At 41.1% G+C, this 10,756-nt stretch overlaps 1 protein-coding gene across 1 annotated transcript in view; it reads left to right on the forward strand.

Annotated features, from left to right (window-relative positions):
- mmp15b (matrix metallopeptidase 15b) overlaps positions 1-9,506 on the forward strand; it is a 31,077-nt gene extending 21,571 nt beyond the window's left edge. Inside the window, exons 8-10 of the mRNA XM_067596218.1 lie at positions 2,950-3,100; positions 4,343-4,461; positions 6,054-9,506. Coding sequence (XP_067452319.1) covers positions 2,950-3,100; positions 4,343-4,461; positions 6,054-6,562 — 779 coding nt within the window. The 3' untranslated portion in view covers positions 6,563-9,506. The remainder of the gene's footprint in view (positions 1-2,949; positions 3,101-4,342; positions 4,462-6,053) is intronic.
- The last annotated feature ends 1,250 nt before the right edge of the window (positions 9,507-10,756 follow it).

A 10,756-nucleotide genomic window follows, 5' to 3' on the forward strand; every position in this document is an offset into this window, starting at 1 on the left:
AGATGATGTTTTTTTTTTATAACTTCATTATAGATATTTTTTGTTGAGGCTTTGGGTAGTTATTTTACCTGATTCCTAAAAGCAATAACTGCACTCCTCACCAAGTTTCAAGTTCAGGTTTCAAGTTTCAAATGTATTTGTCATTCCAACCATATCCATATAGAAATTAAAATACAGTAGAATGAAAATGAAAAATATACTAACATACCTAGAAACACGTAAGGACAATTAAAAACTCAATAAAAAGCAGCAGTAAGAAGACCAGTGCTATGCTAAAAAACTGCAATTAAGTAAATGAATTAAAAATACTTAAGGAAAAGCATGTTTTTATATAAAATAAATAAAGCCTAAATAGATAACATAAAATATGAGAGAATATAGCAGCCCATGTCCTCTAATTAAAGACTCAATAAATAGAGAAGCAATAAAAACAACAGATTCAAATGGTAATATATTGTGCTGGATGTGTAGAGTACTGAGTGTTAGCAATGTTTTAACTGATGGCTGTTACAGATTGCTGTTCAATACTGACCCAAGATGATTTAGGTTGACTAAATCTAACTGTCTTCAGAAATGCATGTAGAGTGACAGCCCAGTGATACAACTGGATACTTGACAGGATAAACCCTCCTTTGTTTGTGCTTTTCTCCTCTTCCTTATAAAATTGGTTATAAGTTATTTAACTTGATTGTATAGATTATCGGGCGTTGCAATTGGAAACTTAACACACAGAATCATTTTGGGATGGCCATCATTTTTATGGCAGATATTTTTCCCCAAAGAAAAAATATCCATCTGAGGCTTTTCTATCTTTCAAACATATTTTTCAATTTCTCCAGAATTGGGGTAGTATTTACTTCTGTTATTTTATCCAAATAGGGAAGAAATAAAATGATAAGATGAGTCAGGCCACTTTGAGCAGTTCACTTTATAACCATTTATGAATAAGCTTGTCTTTTACACTGATGGATGAAGTTGCTGAATGAAAAAGAAAGAACTCAGCCTTTAAGGCGGCTTGAGTCGGAGCTACAGGCTTCAGGGCAGCTGTTGACGAGGAGGAGGAGGATGACGTCATCGGCAAGACTCTCAGTGTGACACTTGGCAGCAAGCCAACAGCATAGATTGAGAGAGAGAGAAAGAAGGAAAGAAGGATGAAAGGAAGAGGAGGCGGACCTGAGAACACAAGAAAAGGGGAGACGAACACAAGAGTAGGATATCCATTTAAATGCGCCAATCAGATCTGTCAACGACATGACTTTGCGTCAGCGTGAAGACAGCAGTACTTTCTCAATCTCCGTTTGAGTCAAATCGAGTCCACTTCAACACAAACTCTTCTCACTGAAACATATATTATATCCAACACACCCTTTCAATAACAGCGTATACTTCACCAGAAAGCTATGCTGCAGCTGTTCGTATAGCATCTCATAACCCCCCCCCCCCCCCCCCCCCCCCCCACCTCAGCATCCACCCGAAGGCTCTGAGTTTACACTTTCCTAAGGAGGAAGTCATTAACGTCACTCCCCGCTCCCTCCCGTTCTGAACGTGGTGTTTCCTTTTGTGGAGTGACCTTTACACCAAATATTGACTCGGCAGCTCAAGATGACCAGCTGGTCAACGTCCATGGTCAGGGTCAGTCTTACATCAGCAAGCTTCAATAAAAACTAATAATGATACTGTATATGTTAAACCAAACAGAGGTATTAGATTTCACATTACAGTGAGATTAACAGGTGTACAGTTGTGTTTGAAACGGAGCTGTCAGCAAGAACACTGCTGGCTCAGTCGCAAACTGACTTCACTTCTGTTTTTCAATTCTTGCACGTTTGGACTACCGAGTTCAGCTTGTTTGGACTCTGCCTGCTATGTATCAAGAGAGGTCTTGTGTGAAGCCTTAAAATTAGGTTTTAAAACTAATTTTTAGCAAACGCCATCAGGGAATAGAATTAGTGAGGATATAAACAGATAGAAGGATGAATGGAAGCACAGATGGAGGTTTGTGTTTGACATCAAATATCTGGAATGTCATTGATTTTGAAAGGAAATCATGACTTACAAAATATAACTCATCATTTTACAATCTTATCCACTTCTTTTTTTTTTTTTTTTTTGTTTTACACAAAGGTTGCACAGCTGTTTTTAACCAAAACAAGCCCAACAGTAATTTAAATCCCTTAAGAAAAACAACTGTTACACAGCAGGAAGGAATCAAATCTTTAGGTCACTGAAGCGCTTTGATGAAAGTCATGGAATAAGTCATGGGATTTTACATCAGGACTCCACACAGCAGGAACCCTGGGAAGCATTGCGTCAACTTCTTGCTCTCTCCAGATGCTGAGTGTAGAGCTTTCATTTTAAACGAGGAGCAAGGGGCCGGAGGTGGATGGGTGGGTGCATAGAGGGAGGGAAAGATGGATTGAAGCCAAGAGGAGCGATGTAATGATGCCAGGAGGAACGGAGTCCCCCTGTCTGACACAGTGAAAAACAATAAAACCTTCCCTTTAGCGAGAAATCTGCTTTAGCCCGACATAAGACAAGCCGCTCCTAATGGATAATTACAAGCCAAACCCAAACTCCTTAGTCAATGATGTCGTACTCGCTTCTGCTGTGCTTTTTGATTGCTTGCCAACAAATCATTATTGCATTCATATAATTTATAAGTGTGTGTAAATGCTGGTGTGGTTTCTATGATTGTTCTTATTGTTGTCTTATTATTCCTCATTCCATTTCAATTATTTTGCAAACTCTGCGCCAACAAATTAAATGCCTGTGCTCGAGCATGTCTGCGCCTGTCAGAGTACGTGTCAAATACAGTATGATTGTGTGTTTGTTAACATTTTCCAGAGTCCACAAGGGTTATGAGTGGGAGTGGAAAGGGAATGTCCCAGTGTATGCACCGTGAAGATCGTTAACAATTCTTTCCTCTCCTCTCTGCTCTTTTCTTTTTAGGACACAGATTCTGGGTTTTCCGGGAAGCTAACCTGGAACCAGGCTATCCGCTGGAGCTAGTCGATTATGGCCAAGAGATTCCCTACGACCGGATAGACACAGCCATCTGGTGGGAGCCATCCGGCTACACCTACCTCTTCCAAGGAGACAGGTAATGTAGCCTACAGGAAACCCCTGTAATTCACCTGCATTTCAAGGAGTATATTAATAATTTTATTAAACTGCTAAATATTTTGTCAATTGATTAATTGTTTAGTGAAATATGAAGAAACTGCGGAGAAAAAAATACCCATCATAGTTTCCCAGAGCCAATGGAGACATCCTTATTTGTCTCTTTTTGTCCAACTAACTAAGACTAAGTCTAAAAGATCTTTCCGTTAAAATGGTATACAAGCAGTGAAAGGCAGCAAATCCTCACATAAGAGAAGCTTGAGCCATCAAATGTTTGAAATTTTTGCTTGAAAAATGATGATTAATTGATTGAAGTGTGTGTGGTTAATCCACCTTCTGTTTCCCAGCAACATGGCTTAGAAGGTTTTCGTGATGCATTCAATCCTTTTCCACTCTTCTTAAGGGAAGACTCATTTGTCATACACCAAATGCCTGTATTTAGTTTTATTCTCCATAGATCAGATAGAAAGAAGACTCCATGACATGAACTCATTACTGTGTGACATTGAAATTATATGTATGAAACGTATATTTGTTAATGACATGCATCATTTCACTGTTGATGTGTTTCTAATGTATATTAATTTATTGTCATGCTAGGAAGTAGAGGCAGCAGATAAGTTCATACAGTATGGTGTTTTTACATCTGTTCTCCAGGTTCACCAGTGTTTTGCTTTTATTTCCATATATAGACTCAAATGACTAAGATCACAGGAATCATTCATGTCAGAGATTCCTAGCATTGTCCTATGAGTGTTATGCTTTACAAGAGGGATAGCAGCAGCTATATTCGTGCAGATCTTTCGTTAGCGATGTTAAAAAATGCTGTGAACAAAGCAAACATTTAAAAGACGCTTTGCAGTGCTGTAAAATAGAAATAACACAAGTGTGTGCTAGGGTAACGTAATAAAAGAACTGAAAAATATTTTTATTGAAAAATAATTACACTATTGGTCAGGCTGAGAACAGTACAACTCTGGACTAATCAAAAAGTAAACTGAATAAAACTCAACAAAGTTTAAGATCATTTATTAAAATTTGAAATGTGACTGATTTGCTTCAGGTTTCACACTTATAGGAAAACAGATATTACTGTCCAGTGGAAGCTGTACTGTTAAATACACACCATGCAGGATCATCATGTACTGTGTAAATAGCCTGCTCTGTCTTGTTTGGACAGTTGATCAACAGTAACAACCATCTCCTCCGCTGCTGTGTGCAGGTACTGGCGCTTCAACGAGCAGTCGCGTTCAGCTGACCGAGGCTACCCGAAACCAATCAACGTCTGGGGAACGTCAGTGCCTTCCACTCCCAAGGGGGCCTTCCTCAGCGATGATGGAGGTGAGCTGAGACAAGGAGAGTGGTTTCTGAGTGTATGTGCACATATGTGATGAAGGGCAAGGAGGGGCTCAGGCAGACAGCGACACGCCTGAAACAAAGAATCAGGGAGTGGTCGGTCATTCATCGGGAGAAAGAGGGGATGGGGTTGTGTTTGTGTTTGTGAGTCTGTTAGGAAGTGAATTTGAGCCTTCATGTGGAGAGTTTTCTGTGCTTAGTGAAAGTAGAGAGGATGATCCAATCTCCGAGCAATTTCTGTGTTCATTTTTTCCGTTCATATATCAAATCATTTTGTCATGGTGATGGTAAGAAATAATCCCACACATGAACCCAACAACTTGTTGATTTTACACTTCCATATTTGTATGGATTAAAGTTAGTGATCTTTTGTTGCCATAAGACAGAGCCAGGCCAGAGTCCTGCACGGGTCTGATTTTCAAGACCTACCCCCCGCGACGTGCAATACCAGGTCTGCCCGTCACCCGAACATATGGCCAATTAGTTCCACAACCCGATCCTACCAGTCGACACAAGATCCATGGCCTGACCCGAAACTGCATATCCTATAATAACCATGTGCAGTGGAAACATCTCATAGGGATCACATTACGGTGATCAACCGCATATTTGGCTCAAAAAGTGTGTGATGGAATCATCTCAAGCGCGTTAGGCAGCAGTATGTTTAAAGTGATCAATTTTGGGCCATTTCATATGTGAAATTAAGATAATATATTTTAAAACAAAAGTAATTCGGGAAATACAATTTAAATGAATATTTCTTGCTTATTCTCATGATACTGAGCAGCACATTTCCACAGTTAACGTGCCTGTTAGTAACGCACCTGATTGAAGCGGTTCTCATATTCCAGGTGGCCAGTCCCGGTGCCAGAGGAAAGTTACTGGCTGGGCATTTGGTTTTTATGGGCGGGCCATTTTTACATTTTTTCTGACATTTCTTTGACTTAATGATTAATAATTAATCAAGATCAGAAGATTAATTGATAAAGAAAACAATAATAGCAACCCTAAAATGAAGCCTGAAGTAGGTTGTATAATCTTTTTATATGTATTATGTAAATTGGTGACCTCATCCAGCAGTAAGCTTTCAGTGATAGCTATACTTGCCAATCACCAGAGTGTGATCAATAGGCATTACAGGAACTAATATAAACAAACTGAAAATCCATCTACAGACACACAGCAGCACAAGACCCCATTAAGTTTTCATCCAAAATATGCACAATAATGTAGCTTAAGTAGCTAACCTTTGACATCCTCAATGAAAATATCTCCCAACAACCAAGTTCAAGAATCTTTATTTACCACCCTCAAATCACTTTTTTTGTGGGTCACCCTATGCAGGACTCTCAGCCAGGCTAACTGTTTCCCCCTGTCTCTGGTCTTTATGCTAAGCTAAGCTAAAGGCTGCTGGCTCCAGTTTCATATTGAACAGACAAATATCAGATCGATCTTTTCATCTAACTCTCTGCAAACAGAATAAGCACATTTCCCAAAATGTAAAACTATTCCTTTAATTTGTCCATCTTCAGACTGTTATGTTGGCTTATATTTTCTGCTCTGCTTGTCTTCTGCAGCTTACACCTTCTTCTACAAGGGCTCCAAGTACTGGAAGTTTGACAACCACCGCATGAAGAGCGAACCAGGCTACCCCAAGTCCATCCTGCGAGACTTCATGGGCTGCAGTGTGGACCTGGACCCTGACAGAGACACCGACACCGACTCAGGACGCAAACAACCAGACGTGAACCGCCCGCCGTTCAACCCTGACGCCGGAGGTGACGGCGACAAGGGCAAAGATGGAACAGATCGTGGCAGGACTGACAAAGACGGAGGCAAAGGCACCGACAACGACATAGACGAAGACTACCGCGAGGGTCGTGAGGAAGACACCAACGAGGTGGACGTGGTGCTGAAGGTGGACGACAGCGAGGAGCGGACCATGAACATCCTGATGGTGACCATCCCACTCGTCCTGGTGCTGTGCATCCTGGGACTGATCTACGCCATCATCAACACGCTGCAGAGCAAAGGGGCGCCGCGGCTGCTGGTGCATTGCAAGCGCTCGCTGCAGGACTGGGTCTGACCCTTGACATTAGAGGACACTGAACTTTGAACTTAAAATGGACCTTAGACGCCCCCGTCCTCCTCTAATCCAACCCTCCTTCCAGTGATCATCTGTCTCAAGTCTCTGTGCTCAGTGGCTCCTGCAACTCATAGTACACGTGGTAGTAGATCCATGCAAATACTGTACTGATACACATACACACACACAAACTAGAAGCAAGCATAATTTATGTCTTTTACACAGACACACACACACACACACACATACACACACACCAAACACACCACCACCCTAACCTCCTCCTGTCTCCCATGGTGCTCTACAATGCGTTGACTGTAGACTATTTATATGAGAGAAGTTTGCACATTGTTTTTTTTTTTTTCTTGTTTTTGTTTTGGTTCATTTTGTGTGACTTTTTACTGTTATTATTATTATTTCTAAACCAGGAAGGCCGTTCTATTCTCTGCACCACCCTCCCCGTTCCCCTAATCTCAGTAGGGGCTTTTTCCTCACTGATAACTTGACATCTGCTTATGCTATCACAGTTGCCACAAATGCAAGACATGAACAGAGCTCGAAAAGAGAGAACTATCAGTCAACAGACCACCAAGCTTTCACAGCCCTCTCTTTCCTCCATCTCTTCCCTTTTCTCTGCAGTACAGTATGTTTTGGGGCGGGAGTTGAGTTAGAGAGAAACGGGGTTTGGTCACAACAGACATTTCACTGGAGTTTACTTTTAAGAGGTATCATGAAGCCAAGTCTGAGACCAGATATTACCCTTTGTTTGAGGCCCTCTGAGCAAGTTTTGGTTGAAAGTCTGGAGGTTGGATTAGAGGTTAGTTTGTTGTTTGGTTTTAAAGGGTGATATATTACAACTTGGATCTTATTTTTGCAGTTATGCACATTTGTACTCAAGTTAATTTCTGAAATCTGGGAAAGCTGCGACATCTCTACGAAGAAGTCAGGCGAGTTGAGCGTTCAGACGATTAGACCAGTTTTTAACAAACTTCCAGGTTATTCAGACTTATTTGAGAGAAAACAAAACAAAGAGAAATGGTTAATTTATTCCCCCAATAGTGGTTTATACTGGCTTACTTGTTTGTTTACAACCAGTTCTAATTCTTAACCTTGTCAGACCTCTTGTAGCAACATTTCCATGTTCTCAGTTCTGATAGAAATGATGGCTAAAACTCAAATCAGACCCAAGTTGTAATAAATCATAATTATCCTTTAAATTCAGACTAACTTCTTTATTTTCTTTCTTTATCTTGTGCTCGCACAGTTGGACAATAGTCGTACCTTGTCTTTCCCTTATTTGGAAACCATTTAAAGAGCTCTTAGGCTGATAGGGTAAACAGACTTTAAAAGGGACCTCTTCCCTTAACTTTCGTTTATGTGGCTAATTCTCTGAGTGCCTCTATCTGTCAGCAATAAGACCTTTTCCTTTGTGCTACAGAGGAAACAGACTAATGGTTAATTTACAAAGTCAGCTCACTGTGAAATAACACAGAAAACAGAGCATTCATTGCATCCATGTGTTTGACGTGAAACAAGCTCAGAACAGGATGTAACACAGCAAGTGCAACACAGCAGTCGCATGGCGCAGCTAATGTACCATGTCGTTTCTAATGCACTTTTTATTGCTGGTGTTTTTTAAAAGGACAAGTCAAGAAACCTCATTCATGACCTGCGGTCTTTCTGTTGTAAAGCTGGGAGCTCCAGGGTGGGCAGTAGATAGATCGCGGCTCATGTGAACACGGACTAATCCTCTTCATTAAAAAACAGCAGGTGTGTGCAAATGCTGTTAACCCCCTTGACCCTTAAACTAAACCTTGAACTCCCAGAACCAAAACATTCTCCACTTCCTTTTCATGTTGCAAGAACAGAAGGGTGTTTGCACAGAAAAACGTCCATCTTAACAACTCATTTAGTTTGCCAGTGTTAAAGGACCATACCAGTGTTTTTTTTAACTACAAATCATTGACAACCATGAGTTGAGTTTTACATTTTTGCAGTGGTGGAAGAAGTCATCCGATCCTTTACTTAAGTAAAAATCCTACTTAAAAAACTCACTTAAGTAAAAGTACATAAGTATAAGCAGCGGAATGTACTTAAAGTATTAAAGTAAAAGTTCTCATTTCATCCCTCTGACTAATATATTATTATATATGACATCATTAGATTATTAATACTGAAGCATCAGTGTGTAAGCAGCATGTTACTGTTGTAGCTGCTGGAGGTGGAGCTAATTTGAACTACTTTATATACAGTTAGCTAGTTTAGTCCAATGCTTCCCAACCTATGGGTTGGGCCCCTCCAAAGTTTCACCAGATAAATCTGAGGGGTCGTGAGACGATTAATGATAATCAAAGCTGTCAAATAAATATAGTGGAGTAGAAATTACAGTATTTCCCTCTGAAATGTAGTGGAGTGGAAGTATAAAGTAGCATCAAATGGAAATACTCAAGTAAAGTACAAGAACCTCAAAATTGTACTTAAGTACAGTACTTGAATAAATGTACATAGTTACTTTCCACCACTGCATTTTTGTATATATATTTCCTAAAGTACAGGACAGCCATTGCTTTCCATTCATTTACATGCAGTATGAGAATCAACTAGCAGACTCTTGAAACACAATTATACTGTAACTTTGACATAGCTTACTTGATTTCTGACCCATATGGAAATGCATGGAAACCAATGGCTGCCTTTGAAAACAGCATTCAGAATTCTAAAACATAACAGCAAAGTTTGCAGAATGGTTGGCTAAAGTGTAAAGTATACTTGAATTCTAGTAAAGAGGCCAAAACATATAAAACCACTAGTGTGGTCCTGTACAAGACAATACAGTTTGATTTGACTTTGTAAATAGATTTTCAAGAATATCATGGGTCAGGTAACATCACTCTTGTGGAAGGAACCGTCCTATTATAGTCACAAAGGTGTAGCAGCAATGAAATGACCTCATACAATCATCCATTTTCTTTAAGAGAAATAAGATTTGGAGAGTGTAGGAGTGGATGACTTCAAAAAAGAATGGGAGGAAGGCTTATCTGAGATAGCATTAAGAAGTAAGCTGCCACTCTGACCAGAGGGGGCTCAGCTCGCCCAGATCAGGTTACACAGATGTGGACGGGGAGGGTGAGGAGAGACCAAATTTCCTGCAGCTGAAACAAGGAAAGTGGGGAGGAAGGAGGGAGAGAGGACAGAGAGAGGCTGACCTCTTCTCCCTGAGCTTGCAAAGTTTAGATCTCAGGAATAAGGAGGGGTGGGAAGAGAGAGAGCGAGAGAGAGAGGGTTTTGATGGCTCTCATTCTATCCCTCTGGCAACAGCCCATGTGACCCAAATTCTCCTGCTAACTCAACAACAGCGCCGGCCAGAGAGGAAACTTTAGCTTACAGTAGGTGACAGGCCTTTTTTAGGAATGTTTGCTGTAAGTGCTTTGCTTGCAGCTGCGTATGTGCCCCGTTACATGTTTTAAAGCCTGTTTATTCACTCCAATCCTGCCTCACACGCAGGGGCAGTTTCATCTATCTTTCTTTGTGCCAGTCAGACTACAGCTTCTATGTTGACGGACTGAGCAGATACATGACACCGCCTCTCTGTAAAGCCCTCCAGTTAGGTGAAGACAGGCTGAAGTGGGTCGGGGGTTACGACACCTTAGCAGACGGAGGTAAAGCCAACAGGACACTTGTAGTGAAAGGAAGAAAAGGAAGAGCATAATCAGCCATCACCAGAAGTCTGGGGATTGATCTGCGGCCAGTCGATAGCGGTTGCCAGGAAACGGTGTCCTGTGTCCATCGCTCACCTCCTCATCATCAGGGTTGAGGGGGTTGGCGGACACAGCTAATCAGCGTTAAAAGCACCCCCTCCCACCCTCAACCCTCCCACATGGTCTATCTATTCCGCCCTGCTCTTCCATTGGTCCTTCCGGCACATCAATGAACAAGAGTGCTTAGACAGCCCAGCGTCTGGACCGGCTCAGAAAATGCCGACTCATTGCGCTAGACACAAATCTGTGTACAACGTTCTTCTTTATCAAGCCTCCCTTTCTCCTCTGTAACCTCCACACACAGCACCCACTTAAAGTTAACCACTTCAAAGCGAAAGTAACCACTTCAAAGTTTAAAAAAAAAAAAAAATTGGATTGCACCTGAGTTTGCTTGACTTGAAATTTCAGTGATTCAGCAGTTTGAGAGATTCTCTGT

The sequence above is a fragment of the Thunnus thynnus genome, chromosome 1, assembly GCF_963924715.1.
Source record: "Thunnus thynnus chromosome 1, fThuThy2.1, whole genome shotgun sequence".
Taxonomy (NCBI): domain Eukaryota; kingdom Metazoa; phylum Chordata; class Actinopteri; order Scombriformes; family Scombridae; genus Thunnus; species Thunnus thynnus.